Raw genomic sequence first — 21,921 nt, 5'->3', positions numbered from 1 at the left:
CCTCCCCCTCTCCCTTCTCTCGCTGGCTCCCCGCCCCCCCCGCGCCGCCGAAACCCACTCTAATTGAGGCGCTGGGATTCCTCACGTGAGACGTTGATTTGTAGTTTGAACACGTGGCTCATTCAAAAAGCCGGACACTCGGGGCGGATTTTTTCCGCCTCCTGCGCCTTCCCCCCTCCACCGGGTCTCCCCTCCCGCCTGCCAGTCACCCTTGTGGGTTTTTTTATGGGGAGGCGGCGCCTGCCCTCACATAGTGTGATATTTTCACAGTCCGCTGGCCGATGCCAAAAGGGGTTGGGGAGGAAGAGACAAAAAGTAGTTTTTTCCCCTCCTCCTTCCCCTCTCCTCCTTTTTCTCGCTAATCCCGCCTCCTCCTCCCAGTTAGGAAGACTCGATGCGTTTGGGTTGTAGCAAGGCTTTTTCATTTTCGGTTTTTTTTTTAATACCTAGGAAAGGAAATACAAGAACCCTCAGATCTGATTTTTCTCTCCGTGTTCTTGTCCTTGGTTCTTACTGTGTTTGTGTATTTTAACGGCAAGAAGACGAGGGGAACAAAACCCGCCTGCTACATCCATCCCTGTGGGTGGTTTTAATTTTTTCGTTTTTCTCATAATTTTTTTTTTAAATAAAAACAACCACTCTTCACAATGAACAAACTGTATATCGGAAACCTCAGCGAGAACGCCGTTCCATCGGACCTGGAAAGTATCTTCAAGGACGCCAAGATCCCGGTGTCGGGACCCTTCCTGGTCAAGACTGGCTACGCGTTCGTGGACTGTCCGGACGAGAGCTGGGCCCTCAAGGCCATCGAGGCGCTTTCAGGTGGGCCCCGGCCTGGCCCCGCCGGGCGCCCGCCCCAGCCCTGCGCCTCCGCGCGCCCGGCCTGCCGGGGTCGGGGGCCCGGGGCCGGACCCGAGGCCAGGCCCGCTGGTCCACACAGGGCCCCAGGCCCGGGCGCGCACACGCGTGGGCTCCGGGGCGCTTCCTCCGCCCCGGCTGCGCCCCGGGCTCCCGCCGCTCCCCTCCCCCCGCCGGGGCTTTGCGGGCCGAGGGCGGACGCGCTGTCAAGAAAGCCGGGGCGCGGGCTCCGAGGGGAAGCAGGGGGCCGTGGCGGAGTCGGGGAGCAGGGCCGGGAGAAGGGCCGGACCCTCGGCGCTCGCCGCGCGCCCCTCCCGGGCCCGGGCGCGTGCTCCAGGCGCCGGCACGCCGGGCCTCGGGGCCGAGCGCGAAAGCCGCCCGCGCCCTCCCGCCCTGCTTCCTCTCTGCTCAGTACTTATGGCGTTGCAGCCTCTGCCCCGGGCCGCGGGAGAACGCAGAGTGGGCTCGGCCCCGCTGCGGAGTGAGGCCGCGGGCCGGTGCCTTCCACCCGCGGCCCTGCGCTGCCTCCCGACCCCGCGGGAGGCGGGCGAGTGCGACCCGGGTTCCCCGCTCCACCTCCCCCCGCGTCCTACGAGCCGCAGGGGCAGGTGAGCGGGGGCGGCCGGTGGTCGCTGGGGACGGACTACGGAGGGCGAGGGCGCGGGACCGTGCGTGGCGGGGCGGCGGGCCGGGAAGGGACGCCCCGGGGGGAGACGGCGCTCGGGTCCCTCCCGGAGCCCTGTGCTTTTCGGTGTGGCGGGCGCCGCGCCGTCCTTCGCGCGTCGTCCGTGAACTGCACCTCCGGGCGTCCGTTCCTTCGAGCCTTTCCCGCCACTCTCCGTCCCCCGTGTGCCAGGGCTTGAAAGCGGAGGAGGCCCCGGGCGCCCCCACTCCCGAGTCTGTCTTATGCGTGTGTCCAGGGACGTTGCCACAGGGTCTGCGGCCATCCCGCGGGTGTCGTGGGGTTGGATGGCCCTGTCTGGTGGGCGGGGGAAGCCCTTGGAGGGGATAGAAAGTGGCCGAAGTAGTGGGGCCACCAACTGACTCCCCTCCCCACCCATCTGTAAGTTATACACACATCCCTGAAAGGGTCGGCTCTGCGCCCGCGCCGTGCGGGGCTTCTTTCTCGGCCTTGAGCCGCGACCGGGTGCCGTTCGGGGTCTCAGGAGGCCACTCGCGTCGCCGCTGAGGCTGTGCGCGTCCTGTGGGCCGCGAGAGCTGCTAAACCCGGCCAACCGTCTTCCACCTCTTGTGTATCTGCAGGTAAAGTGGAACTGCACGGGAAACTCATAGAAGTAGAGCACTCGGTCCCAAAAAGGCAAAGGTGAGCTTATTATGTTCTCGTCGATTCTGGTCTTCATCCCATTATTGGGAGGAAAGACTCAGCACAGCTGAAAACAACTTCTTTTCCTTTTATGCTTACCGGGCTGCTGTTTGGCTTGGCGTTTCTCGTCTTATTCTCTTGCGTTTAAGTGTGTGGCAGGTGTGTGTGCGTGGGTAATGCTGCGAAGGACTGGAGGGCTTGTCTGTGGCCTCCGCCCCTGCATGTATTTATTGGTATAAAAGTTTCTCGAGGACGTTTTCACGGCAAAATAGTCACCGGTAGAGTAGGTCAAGTTGCTACATCAGGAAATCAAAGTCTCAGAGGCAGTTTTGGGGAATCTGTAGGACTTAGGAAGCAATGGGTGACCTCCCACCCTACTTGTAAGTACAGGATGGGCGAAAGCAGCTGCGGCCACGCGCGGGTGTGGCGTGCGTTTCCTTCTCTGTCCGGAGTTGGCGGCGACCAGTCTGAGAGGCCTCGGAGGCCAGCCGCTCCTCTGAGAGGCTCTAGAGGAATTGCCTTTACCCTGTTAGCTGGCCAGCCAGGACTGGAACACGTGAGTAACGTCTGGCCTTCCCCTGCCCAGAAGCGCCTTCAGTCATGTCACTGCAGAGTTACACAGATTTCTGCAAACCTGCTTTTGTCTCTTGCTCCTCTTCCTTACCTTTAAAAAATATTTTTACTTACAAATAACCACCAAGTGATAGTGGAGACTGAAGATTTGTGCTCCTTCAACAAGGGGATTGCACTTTGCTGAAAGCATGTGTTGTGTGACACTTGATAGAATGTTTTGAGGCTGTGTGTTAACCTCTTCAGAATTTTGGAGAAACGGCTCCTTTCTCAAGAGCAGGCCAGATACCTTCTCTGTAACTTTAACTGGAAGGGTGCTGCTCCCTTCCAGTGGTGTGGCCTATGCCTTTCTGAGTTTTGCAAGGTGGGATTAGGTTTTGTGCTGTTTCCCTCTGCCCTCTCCCCACTCCTAGCCTGGGCCAAGCAATAACCTGGAAGTCGATTTAAACTAGGACTGTGTGTCTGGATAGGTATTGGTAATACTGTGTGTGCTGGAGGGCAGGAGGGGTTTGCTATACATTTCCCTGGTGCTTTGCAAAATGGCTACACAAAATGTCATCATTTGCCTGTTTCTAGAGTGAGCTCTTTTCCAAGTAAAGCATTTTCACAAGTTTGGTTTTTGTAGGTGAGCTGGTTTGGATTTTTGTGGATTTCTCTTGTTCATGCACTTAACTTTCATTAGGATAGTTGGAAAGGGATTTGCATAACCCAACAGACTTAGTTTTAGTTGGAAATTTTGGTAGGGGTCAAATTATTTCATATAGTAGAATGGAATTCTTTTAACGAAAACAAATGAAATAATAGAACCTGTACTGAAAAGTATATAAATTCATCTCAGTTCAATAGGAATTGAAATATTGAGGTTGAAGTCATATTTCCTTAAGTTTAAAGGCATAATCTGAATTGTTTACCCAGAGGGGAAAATGTAAGCACAATCTACAAATTCTAATTGGTTTCATGTTTAGCCAGTGTGTCTTAATTTGCTTCCAGTATTGAATAAAAAATAAGCAAATGGTTGTGAAGGACTGGCATTTTAACATTTGAGTGTTTAAATTTAAACATCAAATGTCTTGTGCTTTTCAGGTGTGATTCAATGACCTGTGTGTAAGTGCAAGTTACTTTGTCTTTCCAACCTGGTGTGAATTTCTCCCCATGTGTAGGGAATTAAATTTAAAACATCTGCTAAGAACTGCCTATTTTATTCTTAAAGGCTTTTGCTCAATCTAAAAGTTAGGTTACTTGTTACTTTATAACAAGCGGGAGTTTCTTTTTAGGAAAGCACATAAGGTAAAATGTTACTACTGGTGGCAACAAATATTTATCAATGAAAGTCTTTAGTTTATTAACAATGTAGGTTAACTTAAAATGATCAGGATTTTAAGTGATACTATCTTACTAGCAAAGTAAATAAGAGTGACTACACCAGAGATAACTTTTTATTGGTTTAGAGAACAATCAAATAATTAGTCCTTTGCTTGTATCGAACATAGAGCTTACTTTTTCTGCCCAGAGAAATTTGCTGGAAATCTATATTAGAATTTTGTTTTAACTGAACCTTGTAACTGTGATGCAGTCTCCCTTATCTGGAAGGTCTGAATGGGCTTTAGGAGAAGGCAGCAAGGCACCCTGGTGATCCACATGCCCAGCACCTATAGGAAGATGAAAAGGTGGTCCTGGTGACAGTGAGTTGAATGCCACAGATTGATCCTTGCCATGGAAGCCTGCTGGACTTGTGGGTGGAGTTCCTTGTGCTTAGCAGTCATTGCATTCCGTCCCATCATCATGTAGGCATCTGAGACAGGCACACCCACATATGCAGCAGTGACCTTTATACCTGCTGTGCAAGGCATGTTGGGAGCCTGGTGCTGAAGAATGCTTATGGCAGCACTCTGAGATGGATGAATGGGCTTGCAGCGACCAAATGGGAGCAGGCCTAGGAAGCAATTTGATGCTTGGCAGGCTGGCCCAACTCTGACTGGGAGCTGGACTGGGCAGGAATATTGTTGAATTTGGTTCAGACCAATCTTAGGCCCTGATTACCAAAGTCTCAAGGGAATGTGGACGGAATGTTGCTTTTCTGGATTCAGACACCCCTCGTTGGAAAAGATTATAGCAGTACTTCACAGAGCTTGAGGTCCCCTGCATCTCGAATGAAGAAAGGATTGCACTGAATATGGGTGATAGTATTGCATTTTCTGTTCCATATATAAAAGATACAGCGCATGAAGACTTGGCTTTAATCTGAGGTATAAGCTTTAAAAAACAAAACAAAACCCTCCCCCCCAGGGGGGTAAACTTTAAGGGTGGGTGTGAAAATTGTGACTTTGAAGACTAAAGCTGAGCTGGATTAGAAGAGCCACTGGTATCTTTGTGAGACCTCGTATGTGCCCGTATGTGATTATGTAAATAGCACTGATTTTTTTGTTGTCGGTATGTTGTGGGCTGTTGGGCACTGGAGAGAGAACAGGAAAGTCGCCGGCATGCGGGAACTGAGAGAATGGTGGTTTTAGTTCATTTTCCATTACTTTATTTAAATTATGAAAGATTTTTTATAGTTTCAGTTTTTTATAGTTTAAACTTTCTCATTTCTCATGGTTTAGTTGTTGGTACTGATAAAGATTATATGTAGCCAAACATATTTGAATAAAGGAGAAAAAATAGTAGGATATTATAGTTAATATTTTTTCCAGGAAAAATTTGTTAAAACGGACTGTGGCGCCCAAGCTCAAATGTCTTTTTTTGTTCGTTCGTTTGTATCCTTTAAGAAAAGTAAGTGAACAATTTATTTCCATATTAGAATCTTGCATTTAACATGTAAACTGGATGAACAGAGAGCATGCATAAAAGTTACAGGGGTTTTAAACATATTACTTTAAATGGCTATTTAAAAGCTAGTGCTGCATTTTAAGAGCTGTTAAGTGTAGAATAAGGTAGTGCCATCAGCAGCAATATGCCCATGAGCCAGCGAGCACTCTGTCCTCTCAAAATAACAAAAGCTGTTTTTTAATGTGGACCATTTAAATATAGGTATGAATGGCTGTGCTGCTCCTTGCTTATCGGTGTGGTACAGGTGACTCTTGTGAATTAGGGAGATTTCTCACACATGCAGAGACGTGAGGTTCTGAAAGTTGGAAACTTTTTGTGATTGGTAAAGAATCAGAAGCAGGGTGATTTCTGGAGTTCTCACTTTATGATCTGTGCTACGGGACTGCTTAAGTGGTTGTAAGCGACAAGATTTTTCTCGATTTCATATTGTTTTCTCCGCACAATTTGAGAGAATTTAAAAGATTTCTTGCTTTGGTTTTATTAGAATTTAAACAAAAAATTACATGTGAAGTAGCTTGTGTGTGGCTATCCACAGTAACACAGAAGGTGTAATGGAAACATGACATGTGCCTGGAGCCAGTGGGGATTGAGAGTCTTGGCTTCTGCTTCTCGCTTTCCTTTTGATTCGTGTGATCACTTACATTCTCTGTTCATGCCAAATGCCATTATGGTAAACTAACAAGGGCCATGTTTTGTTCTGAGTTTTGCCATTCTGCTTGAAATAAATGAGTTACCAGCTAAGTCTTAAAAATATCTTTTTGAATTAGAGATCTGGGGTTTCCCCTGAAAGAAACTTGTATTTCTTTTCTGTAGTATGAGAGCTCAGTTGCTTTTGCATGTGTATCTCTTCTGGGCAGTCAGCAAGAGGGAAATGGTCTTTGCCCTTCTTTGAAATTCTGTTATGAGCCACACCACTGCCATTCATGTGTCATTACAGGTCTGTTGAGCCACCTCCATATATATCTAAAGCAACTCCGTTATAATTGCCTTTAGCAGCTGTAAGATAGCAAGCAGCCTTTCTAACAGTAACCTGTTTGAAAGATGTGAGTTATCCACTCAGCAACCCTGGTGGTTGGTTCTGTCTGGGAGGAAGGAGAGAAACTGTGATAATCTTAGCCGAGTTTCCCTTATTGACTCTTCCCTCTGATTCAAGTTTCTAGAGTCGTAAGACAGGAGGTGGCAGTGTGGTAGCAGTGACCAAGGGGTAGCACTGGCATTTTTACTAGGATCTCTGACCCATAAATCTGATGTTTAAAAATGGGCTTGGACTAGCCAGGGTTTTGCTTGAAGGCTGGTGGCAAACACAGCTCTCGGGCTCTGTTAAAAGTGAGGATGTAATTTCTCATGGTTTTCTCATGGTTTGGGTTGCTGTTTGGCAAGCGTTCAGTATTGTTAAGTAAACAGTTATAAATATCAATATACCATGAGGATTTTGTTGCCCTGAAGGGGAACACACAGCACATCAATTATACATTTTACAAAATCACCCAGAGACTGTTTAACTTGATTAGGAAATAGTTTTAAATTATGATAGAACTATTCTTTGAGGACTCTAATAGAACGTTTAAGCTGAAAGAGGCCTAAGTCCTTAGGCTATCGGGCATCGTCACTTAATTCTTGAGGAAGTCGATGCCTTTGCGATCATGGTGTTACAGTTCTCTTTCCCCACTCCGAAACTAGCACTCACAGCAACAACTCATTCTTCATGATTCTGTGGGTCCGGTAGTATGGTTGGTTCTGTTCCATATGGTGTCATATTGGTTCATTTATTAAGCTGGGCTGAAAGGTCTAAGAAGGCTTCACTCACAGGTTTGGCGTCCTGGTGCTTGTCCTGCCCTTTCTCCACAGGGTGCCTCATCACTTGCTAGTAGCCTGTGGCTGGCTACCCCAAGTGAAAGCAGAGGCTGCTGGGCCTCCTAAAGGCTTGGCCCTGAATTGGCACATTATTCCTTCTATACTGTTCTGTTGATCAAGGCAAGTCGCAAGGCCAGCACAGATTCAAGGGGGATATGGACGTAGACTCTGGCTCTTGATGATAGGGTGACATGCCCTGTACAGAGAGGGGGTAGTTTTTGTAGATTATCTTCCATAGAGTGGAGGAGGGGGAAGGAGTAGTGGCTTCAGAATGCTTGGAATGTAAAATATCTGAAAATTGCATTTAGCACCAGAAATGGGGAGCCAGTCTCCATCGTTTCCCTCTTGCTGACTGCCCAGAAGAGATAACAGTATTAGCTTTGGAGGACATACGTAGTGGTCAGTCTGTATATTTCTAAAGAACAATCAAAAGGATTTGCCGATGGATTAGATGAGGAGTATGAGAAAAGGATGACAGAAAGATTTTTTGGCCAGAACGACTGGGTAGAAAGTGATGCCATTTACCCAAGTGGAGAGCATTGGGTAGAAATGAGGAGCATTACTTTGGGCAGATTATGTTTCTGATTCTGCCTAGAAATTAGTAATCCAAATGAAGTCGAATAGGAAGCTGGATATATTGATCTGTTGCTCCAGGGAAGGCAGGAAGTGGAGGTGAAAATTAGAGGCCTCATTAGCTTGTGTTATTTGAAATCATGGAGTTGGGCAAGATCACCAAGGGACTTGAGCAAAGGAGAGTGAAAGAAGCCAGTGAGGTAGAGGAAAGCAGGCAGAGTAAACGCGCCCTGGGAGATCAGTGAGGAAAGCCTGTGGAGAAGGATGGTGTCACCAGCTGTCCAGCATAGCCCTGAGAGTGTGTGATTTAGATGAATGAATTTGCAAGAGGGGGTGGTGCCAGGTCTCAGCCTTCTGGCTCTGCTGCAAATAGCTGGAGAGTGATTTATGAATTTTGGAGCAACCCGGAATGTAGCCTTTTCCTCAGAATTTGCTTATCAGGGTATTAGTTCATTTTCTTATTTTCTAGAATGTTTATGAGCATGTGTTTATTTGTAACCTGCTAGAGACGGAAGAGTCTAAGTGTAGTAGTTCCTCTTGCTGAATGAATAAGACTTACTTGTGACAGTTGACCTACTCTCTGACATCTGTCAACAGTTCTGGTGATTGTGAGCCTACTTTCTTACAGACAACACATTCTGCTTTTTATTAGTATACATTTGGAAAATCTTCTGAGGTAGTCTTAGGTTTCAAAACAGTGTAGACCAAGTCCAGTGCTTCTATGTGCTTGTCTACATATTTGGTGATTTGACAAGGGAAGGTGTTGAAACTATTGGCCAGAACATTCATGGATATCATGGGCTAGGCTTGTTTATTTATTTATCTATTATTTATTTATTATTATTATTATTACTTATGCCTGCAGTACGTGGTCTTCCTAGGTGGTCTCCCATCCAAGTACTAACCAGGCTCGACTCTGCTTAGTTTCTGAGACCTTACATTGGGCTTGTTCAGGGTGGCATGGCCATAGACCATGGACCTTGGCTCCACTGGGGTGTGAACCCAGGACCTTCTGAATGTAAAGCAGGCGTGCTAACTGCTACACCATGGAACCATGTCTATGGGTTAGGTTTAAAATACTTTAATGGCTTCGTTATTTTAGGATGCTGGAATTAACAAAGCATTCTTTCCATTTTATTCGTAAAAATGTTAGCTATAAGAATCACAAGAAATCTTTTGTAAGTATAGTCCCTCATTTTGGCATATTTTAAAATCTGGTCCTTGGTCAGGTAGCCTCCTCAAATTATGAATTCCATCTTTGGCCACGGCAGCCACCAAAACTAGGGAATGTGTTAGAGCAATTGATTTTGAGACATGACAGAATAACTCTTCAACACTTTCTATGTCTATGCAAGTCCTTCGATCAATAGTGAGCTATCTTGAAAATAAGTTAAACACCTAATTTAAGAAAGAAAAACTCACAAAAATGGCATAGCACAATAGATTTCTTTTTACTGGTATTAGTTGCTTTACCAAAGGATTCTCCATAAAGCCCTGGGAGAAGAAGTGACTTGCCCAAGGCACTGCAGGTGATTAAAGGGACCCATTTCCAGGTCCTGACTCGGCCCTGCCTTCATTCCTCCCATTTAAGTTGTCAAATCCTCAAAGTAACTTACACAGCAGCCCAATCTTGTTTGCAATGGCAAGTCAGAGCAGAGATGTCCTGTTTCTTGCTTTTTCTGAAGAGAAAAGAAACCTTGTTTGGCTTCTTTGAAGGAATGATTTATTGTCTTCCTGGGGGGGGGGGGACAAAAACAGGTACAGCTAGTCTGGCATCTGGGCCTTACTAATGGGTAAAATATCCCATCATTCCTGTTTGAGGACAGAAATTGAGACTACTTTTTCCTCTAAGGTAATTTTTAGCCACTTCATCTTAATATAAATGAATTGCAGGGAAGTTGGAGGAGGCCTAAGGAGATATGAGAGTAGATCAGAGGGCATGAGGAGGTGGATGCCGTGGCTGTATCTCAGGCAGGTGACTCATAGGATGTGTTTTAGATTGCAAAAGAGGTAGCAATGTCTGGACTGGAGCCCATGGCGCCGGGCTATCCCAGATTGTTACCAAGATCTTGGCTTGCAGAAGAGAGTCTCTTAAACGTGGAATATTAAGGGTTGGGGGGAGAGGAGGAGGGAGAAGTTGTGCTGGAACCTCTTTATCAGGATCCCTGATGCTTGTTCCATGTACCCTATTTGAACTGAGAACATGGGATGTGAGGTCTTAGATCTAAGTTTTAATCCCAACTCCACTTTGTAAATGCACGGTGTTGCTTAAGGAAGTTGAGGTTTGGGGAGGTTGTAATGGAAATGATGCCTCCTAGGATCCTGGGAGCAATATGTACAGAACATCAATACAGTATTACTCAGTGGTCACTCCAGTGGCAGCTGTTGTATTTTTCCCCTTGAGATTCAAAATGTAAAGTCTGGATGTAGATTATATTTGGTGGTGATAACAGGAATGTGGAAAACCTTTGTTCTGTTTTGGGATGTGGACCGATATAAGTAGAAATCTGTGGGTGGTGTCTTTTTGTTTTTTTCATTGAGTATATATTACCTTTTTTATTTTTTAAATTAAGGTATAACCTAGATACAGTAAAGGGTGTAAGTATTAAGTAAACAGCTTGAGGAATTTTTACATATGTATACATTCAAATTAATCCAAAACACACGAAGTAAAATGTGAACATACTTGTTTTTCAATCCTCCCTATCAACCATGTATTTCCCAGATCTTATAGCTGATAACTTGGTATATTATTTTCCAGAAATTCTCCTATTCGTGCAGCCATAAACACTTTAATTTAACAATAAAATCATCCTGTTCATATAATTTGTGCTTTTATTAAGTTACGTATCCTGAATCTTCGGTGTAGGTACAGGTAGTTCACTCTTTTTTTAAACAGTTGCATTGTCCAGCATAGGTGTGTAACAATTTAAACATTCTTTTCATAGTAATTTCAGTAGAGTATATTTATAGGTATATCCTAGGATTCTTGGTTTTATATTTTTATAAGGTAAATTCTTAGACTGAGAATTGCTATGTCAAAAGATATGCACATTTAAATTTGAAAGTGCTCTGCCAAAAACACTTAAGTTAACATATATCGACATGGATTAGTCGTAATTTGACAACCAAGAGAGCTGTTTCCAGTGAACTGTGTACTGAGACATTTGGTTAAAAACTGTCTTTTCAAGCATGGAGTATACTGTCATTCTAGGAACATCTTATTCTTTCCACCATAGATATCTAGGTTCCAAGTTATTCGTGCCCCTTGTCTATAAAAATTAAGTCTAGCTGTAAAAGTTTAGTTCTGATAGTTCTGGTAACTTAAAGCTTGACTACCTAGGCTCTGTTTTCCCATACTTAGTACCTTGAATTTTTGGATCTCACCTCAGAAACTTACAATATTTTCTTGCACTAGGAACTTCACTACATCATATTTTGATTAAAAATTAATTTCCAAAACAAAGCGCTACTCAGCTTGCCACTGCAGCTGGGCGGGCGATGATTGAGGGTGGGATTAAGAAAAGCTGTGATGTTGGGAGAACAGAAGTGATTGAATAATTCTCTCTGATAATCCCCAAATGTCTATTTTTTTTTTAAAGTTCTTGCGAAAGTGAAGAAGCTCTTGCTTTTTTTTTTTTTTTGGAAGAGATAAATGTGGTTGAAAAATTTAATTTTTGTATTTTTCGGCATGCTAATTTACTTATTTCTGCCTTTCTTTAAGTTTCAGAAATGAGTTTATCCCCCGTGGCTTGTATACAAGTTTTAGTTTAACAAGCATGGCTTCAGCACTTGTGCTCAGAATCAGTTCCATCTCGGTTTCAGGGGCTAGAAGAATAAGATGCTTGTGCTGAAGAGTACATGGAGTAGAGTGGCTTTCGCTTTGTTCTATCTCGATCCCTGGGGTTGATGTTTTTTTATCTTTGACACTGTGACGCAGTCATCCTAAAGGTGGGTTAATATCTGCAGGTAAAGAGACGTCGTAAACCTGGCATGGCATCTATTTGGTACACCCCAGAAACACAGGAGGGGCATCAGGCGTAGTGGCATGTTGGCAAGCCAGCCAGCGGGAGCTGCAGAGAGGGATGTGCAGGCAGGCTCAGCATGTGCAGTGGGGACGGAAAAGACAGACGGGACAACAGGAGCCAAGGCATGTAATGTGAAGTGTCCTGGTGTGTGTGTCACAGGGGGAGCGACACGCTGTTTGGGATCAGAGAGGCTCAACTTGAGGGGATGGCGGTTGAGGCTGAGCCTAGAGGAGCGGTGGCAAGGGCAGCATGTGTGTTTGAGGGGCGACTCTGTTAGTCTGATTCTTCATCCGTTTAGGGCCCCAGTCAGGTTTTTTAGCAGATTGGTTATTTGAGATTATCATGCAAGACTTGTTGCCTAGGTTAATTTTGGGACGGGTTCACCAGGGAGCATGTTGAACTTCTTTTACCTCTTAAGTACTTCATGGGAATGACTGTGCCCCCAAAACATGCCATGGAGTTTAAAGCTGTTAAGCTACCTTCTGACAGGGTAATTAGGGTAAATCGTGGTAGGACTAAGGAATCCTGTACTAAAGCTGACTGAGCCTGTGTTATTTTTTTAAGGTTGGCTAAGACAAGACACTCGTAAATAGTGAAGATCAAAGTACCTGGTATTATTTGATTTTTATTAAGGCATCTCAAATGATGTAATGAACCTTTGGAGAAAAGTGAGGTAGACCGGTCTGTGTGCACACACTATTAACAGCGAAATTAGGGGCAGCAGTAGAGCACAGTGATGGGGAGAGCCAGTGGCATCTTGCTTGGGATCTCAGAGATTGCAGTTGCTCAGGTTTGTAACTCCGGGCAAACTGATTAAACTCTCTGAGCCTCTCCGTTTATAAATAGTGGTTATAAAACTTGCTGTACAGGTTGTTGGGAGTTAAGTAATAGTGCTTGTATAGGACTTCTTGGAGTATCTGACATTGTCTCATATTAATAAGCTTATGCATTTACATGTGGCAGTAGGAAATAGATGAATATATATCTTCCTGTAGAATCACATGGTTTGTGTCTCATGTGTACAGATACATAGAAATGTTCCACATTTTTTTTTTTTGTTAGAATGAGTTATGCATTGTGAGTAAGTTAAGAATTTATACTTTATGTTTAAACATATAGATTTTAGGATCTCTAAAATATGTCTACTGGTGAAAATACCTTGAGCTCATACTATTAAAAAAAAAAAAAAAAAAGGAGGTAAAGAACTCCTGTTCATTTCAAAGAGGATAGACAACGTAGTACAACAATGGACAAAGGATAGGAAGCCGTAGTTCGGAAGGGGATATCTGAAAAGCCAGTCTACTTAGGAGTAGAAACCCGGTCTTACTAGTTATTAGATGCCAGTTGTAATGGCGTTTTTGCCTATCAGGTTGGGAAGAACCAAAAAGATTGGTAATGCTTGGTGTTGAATGTGGAGGAGTGGGCACACATACAGCTCCAGAACACACTGTCCCAGACGTCTTGTCATGCCACTTGTTAGACCTGAAGGTGCGAATGCCCTTCAACCAAGTATGGAAAACAACTTAGTCCTCATGGTGCTGTGCAGTTCGTAAGCATAGTTTTAATCAGCAGTATTATAAAAGACCTGCAAATCACCAGGCGGGACTTGGCAAAGATCTCTGTGTAGGAGTCCATAATACACACAGATAAATTTGTAGGTTTTATTATGTCACTAATTACATTTTAACAGTTATTATACAGGTAATCTGGAACTTTCACCTACTTTTAAGCAAAGAGGATTCCTAGCCTTAATTTGACTGTAGGACGTTTTGCAGTTACCCATTTTTGAGCTTTAGAAGGAAGATTTTTGAAAGGGAGGACAAGACTTAGAACACTGTCTCTTCTGTTATTTTTCTTATGCACTTTGAAGTAACGTTAAACAATTTCTAACTTTTAGGTATTTTTAATGTCTTTCTCCACACTAGCAATTTCACTCGTAATGTTCTATTATAAAGAAATATTTGGCAAAAATACATTTTATTTGCAGTATTGTTTTGATAGAAAATTGGAAATAACTTAAATGTCCATCCAAAGAAAAGTTACCATATTTTATCAAGCCATACTGTGGTATATTTTGTGGCAGTCATGAAGAATGACATAGATTTATATGAGCTGACATGGGAAGAGCAAATTGAAGAGCAAGTTATTGGGTAGCTCCCAAAAAAAGGTATTTGGGGGGGAAAAACCCTTTTATATGCACGTCTGTTTAAAAACAGAGAAAGATCTGGATGGCTTTCCATGGAAAAGAGTGGTTATCTCTACAAAAGGGAACCCATTGATGATTGAGGAAGGAGGAAGCTAATGGTTTTATACTCTATTCTAATGGTTCTGAAACTTTTTGGTTTCAACCCTTTGACACGTAAAAACTAATAAGGACACCCAAAGAGCTTTCATTTGTTTTTATTTATTTATGTTTTATTAGCAATCAACTGAATAATGTTTAAAATTATTTTTAAATGAATATAATAAAACTCATTACATGTTAACATAAGATTTTTGTAAAAAAAAAAAAAAAGGATGGCTGAATCCTCATAACTACGTCTGCATTCAATCTCTGTGATATTTTGTTTTGATTGAAGTGTGTATGAAAATCCAGCCTCACACAGGTATATGGTTAGGAGGGGAAAGGACTATTTTAATTGTCTTTTTAGGTCATTGTAGACAGTCTTTGTTCCTACACCAAACCTTGAGAAGTGATAGTTTTTTAAAGGCTAATTGAAATGTGAAATCTGAAATCATATCAGTGAATTTTTTGTATTCTGTCACATTAAAATCCATTGGTCTCTCCTGAACTTTGAATGAATGGTTCTCTTATCCGTAACTATTGTGAGACTGTTAAAGCTCATGATGGTAGGTGAGTTTGCCAAAATTCTGGTTTTTACTTAAGAGCTCAAATTTAGTCACTGGCAACAAATATTGTTAGTGTTTCTAGAAGTTACTGACTTTATTCTTTTCTGAGAAAATGCGCACCAAACACCAAGGTTAAATAACCATACTTTGTCTTTACTTCTTTCAAGCAAAAATGATGCTCCATGCAAAACGTGGCTGGTTCAATCTTGTCGTTCAAACAACTGCTTTTTCTGCAGACAGCCATACTCGGTAACAGAAGTGCTTCACACCCGCAGCCCTTTTCCTCCCAGAGATAGTAACAAGATGTGTGCTCAAGGGTTACCTAAGAAAGCTAATGGTTTTTACCGCTTCATCAAGGACATTTAAAAACAAACCTGGATCGTGTTTTACTGCAAGAGAAGAATGCAGTGACTGCTGCTACAGTTTAATGTTACTGCTGTAGTTTATTCATGCTGATGCGCTGCTCCTGGTTACCCACCATGATTGCTTTTGCACCAGCCGTGCAAATGTCAACACAGTTGCACGTGAAAAAGGCAAATTGCAACTTAGTAGTGTTACGGAAATAATTTTGACTTCTCAAAAGTTGTCTCGGGGACCCCCAGGAGTTTACACACTATACACATCATGAATTGCTGCTCCACACTAACATGAATGTTTGAAATTCGTTGGATTAGATATTCCCGTGTATATGTATCTACATCACGACGCAACAGATGGCAAGAACAAGTGAGGATTTTATACAACTTTATGGCATGTTGGCCTTGAGAGGGAATTTTACAGAAGTCAGTTCGTGAAAAACAGGTATGGGAAGAGAAAAAAAAAACATGTTAGAAACTAAACACAAAGGAAAATCTTGGTGTACAAAATATAAAATATTTACGTAGTTGGGGGCACTTAAAAGAAATTCACATGAGCAAAATGAAGTGAGTTGGGACATTTGGACACCTACAGTCAATGTTTTAAGTTCCTTAAACCAAAATGAAAGGTACTGTATCAAGAACAGGTCTCATCTAAGGAAACAAATAGCCTTCAGTACCTTTTGTTATTCCTAAAAGGTTAAAGAAATATAATTAGAATCTCGGGGCACCATCAACGTTTCTTTTGACAGTCAAGATGTTTTTAGGCTGGAAGCTTGTGTTAACTGGTATTTGTAAGGAAGACCAGGTGAGGGGGTCCCACCTCTGATATATTTCCACCAGCTTTTCCTGCATTTAGTAGTAACTGTTGGTTAACTTTAGAAAATAACAACTTTTGTTCCTACGATGGGAGAGGTACTTTTCTTGTCTTAGACAATGTTTTTTTTTTCCTTCAAGATTTATAATACAACAGTGACCTTTCATGGTATTTCACCAAGTCTTTTCTATTCTGTATATATTTTTTTGTGGCTTGAGAAAGCTTGGTAGCTTACTCGTATGTTTTCTTTTTCAAATGGTTCTGTTTTGCTGACCTTGGATCTTAGCAATTTTTAAATGATTCATTCAACAAGTTTTTGAGTGTTTACTGCTTTTATGTTCCTGGGAAGACAAGAACTTGCTTTCACAAAGCTTAGGGTGAAAAACTGCACTGTTCACTAGGGCAGCCGCTGACCACACATGGCTCTCAAGGAATTGAAATGTGGCCGGTCCAAACTGATATTGTGGTGTATGTGTAAAATACACTGGACTTTGAAGAGTTCCTTCAAAAAGAATATAAAATATCTTAAATTTTATACTTTATCTATTTCTTTTTGCTTCCATGTGGCTACTGAGAAATTTAGTATTATGTATGTGGCTTGCATTTATTTCTATTGTACAACACTGATTTAGAGAGAGATGAAATGCATATATATGTATGTATGTGTACAAATAAAGTGTGAGGCATGTTAGAGGCCACAGTGAAAAATGGAACAGGTTAAGGAGGAGTGGGGGCTTGGGTTTGGTCATTTCACATCGAATTATCAGTGAAATCCTCACCGACCAGGTGCTCTGCATGAGCAGAGGCTTGTAGGAGTTAGGGAGTGAGATGAACAGGTAGGTGCCCAGGGGCACAATGACCCAAGCAAAGGGGCAGGGGAGCTTAAGCAAGCCCAGGAGTGAAGCCTGAGGATGCTCACTGCATTTCTAGTCAACAAGGAGGCCATGGTGGCTGAATTAGAGTAGCTGGAGGAGAGCTAGAGGAGATGGGCATGCATGCTGGTGGGTAGGAATGGGACGAGAGCTTAGCATAGACCCTGGTGTGTGGAGTGGGATCAGGGAGAGCTGTTAGGAGAACATTACAGTTACACCGGTTAGAGATGGCAGTGGTGGGACCTGGGCTGTTGAGGTGGTGGTAGTGGTGATGAACGGATAGAATCTTCTGTTTTGAAGATGGAGCCAACAGCAGATGTGGAAGGACTAAGTATAGGGAGTGATGGATGAACCAAGGGTACCTTGACAGTTTATGGCTCAAGCATCTGAAGGATGAGGAGAGGGGAAGACAGTTCAGTTTGGCCAGATTAAGTCTGAGATGCCTGTTAAACATGTGGAGATAGGACCGAATAGATAGAAAGTGGAGGCAGAGAAGGGGTCTGAGGGGGTGGTGGGGAGGTGGAGGGAACCAGTGATGGAGCTCAAGGACAGGCCCGTGAGGTAGGAGGAGAATCTCGAAAGAAATACCTGGAGGCCTTTACGAAAGTGATTAAGTAGGAACTACCAGCTGTGGCAAATGATATAGAACGGCGTGAGGATGGAGTTGGTGACGTTATCTTCGTTGGTGTCCAGGCGGGTGCAGTTTTGATGGGGCTGAAACTTTGAATGGTGTGGGTTTTTTGAAAGAATGGGTGGACGAAGAGGAGGGAGAGACAGGGAGCATGGAGAGCCTTTCAAGCAGTTCCCTGTATAGACATCAGAGAAACGGGGTGGTGGTTGGAGGGGTTGCAGCTTAAGGGAAGGGAAGGGTTGTGATTTGACACTTTTTACTTCCATTTACAAGAAAGTGGCAAAAACAGTCCAGATGATCCATATACTTTCCATCCAGTTTCCTCAAATGTTAATTTTGACTGTAATTTTTCTGGAACATTTGAGAATAAGTTGCAGAACTACTGCCATTTGCCGCTAGATATTTCAGAGCACACTTCCTAAAACAAGGACGTTCTGTTAGATGACCACAGCAAAGTTATTAAAATGAGAAAATGAACGCTGATCCTCTAGTTTAATCTGGAGGTGGTGTTCACGTTTTGTCTTTTTTCCCCACCAGTGGCCTTTTTTCTGATCTCGGGTCCAATCCGACATCATGTAATGCATTTCGTTGCGATGTTCCATTGGTTTCTTTTAATCTGGGACAATTCCTTAGTCTTTTGTTAGTCTTTCTGATCTTCTTGTTCTTGAAGAGTATAAGCTGGTTATTTTGTAGGACGCCCGTCGTGGGTCGGTCTGACCTCTCCCCATGGTTAGAATCAGGTTTTGTGTTTTGGGTAGTGTACCGCAGAAGAGATGATGTCCCGAGGGAACCCCATCTGCAGGCACAGAGATGTCGATTTTGCTCCGGTAGTGGAGATGACTGCGACCCCTTGGTTAAGGTGGTTTCTGCCAGGCTTCTCTAGTGTAATGTTACTGTTTTCTCCTCTGCCTTAACAATCCTGCAGAGGATATTTTGGGACAATGTAAAGATCCAGGTTCTCATCATACCTTCACGAATTTTTGCGTTCATCGATGATTCTTAACCTGAAATAGTATTCCTCTAGTGGCTGCCAAATGGCAACTTTCTATTTCCGTCATTTCTCCTAGATTTATTAGTTGGAATTTTACTCCAAGGGGCAGCTTTTTCTTCATTTGTTTGTTTATTTCATATGGACTCACCGATTCTTATTTTACAGATTATAACATGTTGTTTTTATTTTGTCACTGTCATAGTGAGGGTTTTTAAGGTAAGAGGTGTTTTAGAGTGGCGAGCTGAAGGCAAAATTCAGCACAGATGAAAAAATCATTATGATCTAATATCCACAATACTAGATGAAATCTTTGCATGCTTGTGCTTCATTTTAGAGGAGCAGCTTTGTACTTTACTTGAAAACAGACTTTAGCTGCCCAAGTGCAATGAGTCTGATATATTTGACTCTCTTCCGGTGATGTTATAACTAGTGAAAAATCAGGTTGTTTTTTATGTATGTGACACATGAAGTCCAAATTCAGATGCTGTGTTCTTCAACTGAAAATAATAACTGTTGTCTGGTATGTGCATTATTTATGGTAACTGTTATTCATATGTAGGCTTTTTCTACACCAAACTTTATTTTAGCTCATGACAGGCATTTTCCCCAGTCTATTGCATTTTGATGCACTAAGTATAGTCTGTGTGAAATTGGTAGAGCATCGTCATACGTTTCTTCAGTGTTCCTGTTTGGTCTTACGTCTTTTGACGAGTGGTGTGCACACTGAAACAAATCAAATGGAATCTTAAACTGTCTTCTTGCGATAATATACTGTATACAAATCACCACAGGCATAAAGAAAAACTAGTTTTTCCCTACAGTAATTAAAAAGGTTGGAAGATTCAAAAAAATGTATGTGGAAAAATTTAAACCATAAAAATGATTAGAATGATCTTTTTCTCTGTCCCCAAGTGCAATCATTGTATAGTTTCTTGTGTTCCGAGGGGGAAGATTTGTATACATGTGGAAGTATCTATGAACACATACATTTTAGAAAAAATACTACTTACTCAATTCCGCCCCTTATTTTGAAATATTAAAGATGTTTCGAACGCTGGAGTGGGGAAATTGTGGTAATTTAATAGTTCAATACTATTAAAATAGTGGAGTCTTGATTTAGGAATAAAGTATATTTGCCCACATCTGCGATGATAACACATTAAGGCTTGTTTAAATGTCTTTATTATGAATGGAATATTAATAAGTATGTTAGGCTTCATTATTAATACTTGTTTAGATTATTCTAAGTTTTGAAAACTCCAACAGGTGTTTTACCCCCATCATCAGTATGGGAAGAAGTGTGTTGTACGGTGTTTAACCAAAAAGAAAGAAAGAAAGAAAGAAAACCCCCCAACCTCTGAAAACCTCAAAGCAGTCCTTTTATTTCATTTAGTTTTATAGAGCAGCCCTTCTAAATAGCATGTACATAATATGTTATATTAACTGGAACTAATTTAATTCTCTAAATGTAATTCTGTTAGTGTTCTTCCCCCCAACTTTTTTTTGTGTTTTTAAAAATTTCTTTAAAAATCTTTTCAATATTTTATTTTTAATTTTTAATATATATTTCTTTCTAATAGTGTTCTTAATCTGCTCTTTTGGGTTCTCAAAATGCCGTTATTTTTTAAAGTATTTAAAAATTTTAAATTATAGTCAGCACACAATATTATATTAGTTTTGAGTATACAACATAGCGATTATACATTTATATAACTTACAAAGTGATCACGCTGATAAGTTTAGTACCCATCTGACACCATACATCGTTATTACAGTAGTATTGACCATATTCCCTGTGCTGTACTTTACATCCCCATGACTGTTTTTGACTGGCAATTTGTAATGCTGTTTATTTTTAAAATTAGAATTTTCGTAGAAAAATTTTTATTAAAATACTCTGAAAAATACTGAAATTTGATTTGTTAGCTAAAAGGAAATTTTAAAGAAGGAAATTATTTTTAGTTTTTAAACCATTAAAAGTATAAATATTTTAAATTGAAGCGTACATTAATGAATTTTTAACAAGTGAAATACTGGTGTGTTTTAATTCCAAGTGGAAGTCTAAAACATCTAGTGCACATCAGCCTGGCTGATACTAAATTTATAGACTCGTTTAAACTAATAGCTCTTAAATAAACTATAATTAAATGTTGTTAAATGTCTTAATGGAATTAAAGCTAGGATTCAATACTGCGTAGTATATCTAAGATTAGTTATATGTCTTAAACCTTAAAAAGTTGGTTTATTTAAAAATATTACTATATTGTCTCAATTTATAGATTTGACACATTTTAGTTTGGTTATGTTAGATTTGTGTATCAGTATTTAACTTTTTCAGAACAAGTTCTAAATTTTATGATAGTGCAACTAATTTAAAAATTAAAATTTCACTAAACTGCTAGCTAGTTTTATTGTAATTTTTAATTTGGTTTAAATACTGCTGTCTCTAAATTTGTCAAAGAACTAGATGGATATTTTAATAAAATAACATTAAAATAGCTAAAACAAATACTTAAACTTATTCATTCAATTTCGAACACTAAAAAATTTTTAAAATCCGGAGACTGGTCTCAAAAGTCTGATTATATTTATGTATTATTTCTTGTTCCAATAATTAAAAAAACACACAAAGATGCTAAGAATTAAGATTTTTGAACTATAGTTCTATATTACTAACTTTGAACAAAATTTAAACATTTCCACAATAATATTAATCCATCGCTAACTGATAATCTACTTCAAGAGATTGTTAACCTTTTGACTTTTGAGGCTTATTTGCAATTTTCTTTCAACTTATCTTTTGAGCCCTGCCAATGACAGCTAGTGTGCTCAGGTGCTAGGGAGACAGAAAAATATTATGTTATAATTTTGCAAGAGAAAAATGAAAAAATAATTTTATTCAAGTAAAACAAATTTATATGAACATGTTCATTAGCATAAATATAGCCATTGTCGTAACTGGCAGTAACTTTAGATGCATAGCTGAACTGAGTCTTTCAGATTGTTTTGCAGTTTCTGGAAGAGGTGGGAGCTGTTAAGATTATGAAAATTTCTCTTTTTATCTACGGTCTATTAAGATGTGTGGGTTATAAGTAAATCAGATCTGATTTTTGTTGGTTGTTTTGATACTGTTTGTTTGGTTGCATAACTGTCATAACTCTGAATTTACAGGCTCTTGAAAAGAGACTAAGTTACACATATACAGTATTTTTCCTGTTCTGCTTGTGTCAGAATGAAGATAGAATTTTTCAACTAGTTTTTTATTTGCCCGTTTTATATATTTAAAGCCTTCCCAAGTCTCAGAATACCACAGTACTAAACATAGGAGTAAATAACTATTTAAATGATGCCTAACAAATAAATCTATAAGA

General features: G+C 41.4%; 1 protein-coding gene across 4 annotated transcripts in view; it reads left to right on the top strand.

Annotated features, from left to right (window-relative positions):
- Positions 1-299: 299 nt before the first annotated feature.
- IGF2BP3 (insulin like growth factor 2 mRNA binding protein 3) overlaps positions 300-21,921 on the top strand; it is a 111,350-nt gene continuing 89,728 nt past the window's right edge. For 2 of the 4 annotated variants that reach the window (XM_016159572.2, XM_036230407.1), the window contains exons 1-2: positions 300-822; positions 2,122-2,182. In XM_016159572.2, coding sequence (XP_016015058.1) covers positions 648-822; positions 2,122-2,182 — 236 coding nt within the window. In that variant the 5' untranslated portion in view covers positions 300-647. The remainder of the gene's footprint in view (positions 823-2,121; positions 2,183-21,921) is intronic. The other 2 variants (XM_016159574.2, XM_016159573.2) reach the window with 2 other exon arrangements.

The sequence above is a fragment of the Rousettus aegyptiacus genome, unplaced genomic scaffold, assembly GCF_014176215.1.
Source record: "Rousettus aegyptiacus isolate mRouAeg1 unplaced genomic scaffold, mRouAeg1.p scaffold_m13_p_13, whole genome shotgun sequence".
In the NCBI taxonomy this organism is placed as follows: Eukaryota; Metazoa; Chordata; class Mammalia; order Chiroptera; family Pteropodidae; genus Rousettus; species Rousettus aegyptiacus.
The sequence above is the reverse complement of the archived record's forward strand: the minus strand, read 5'-3'. Positions and strand labels throughout refer to the sequence as shown.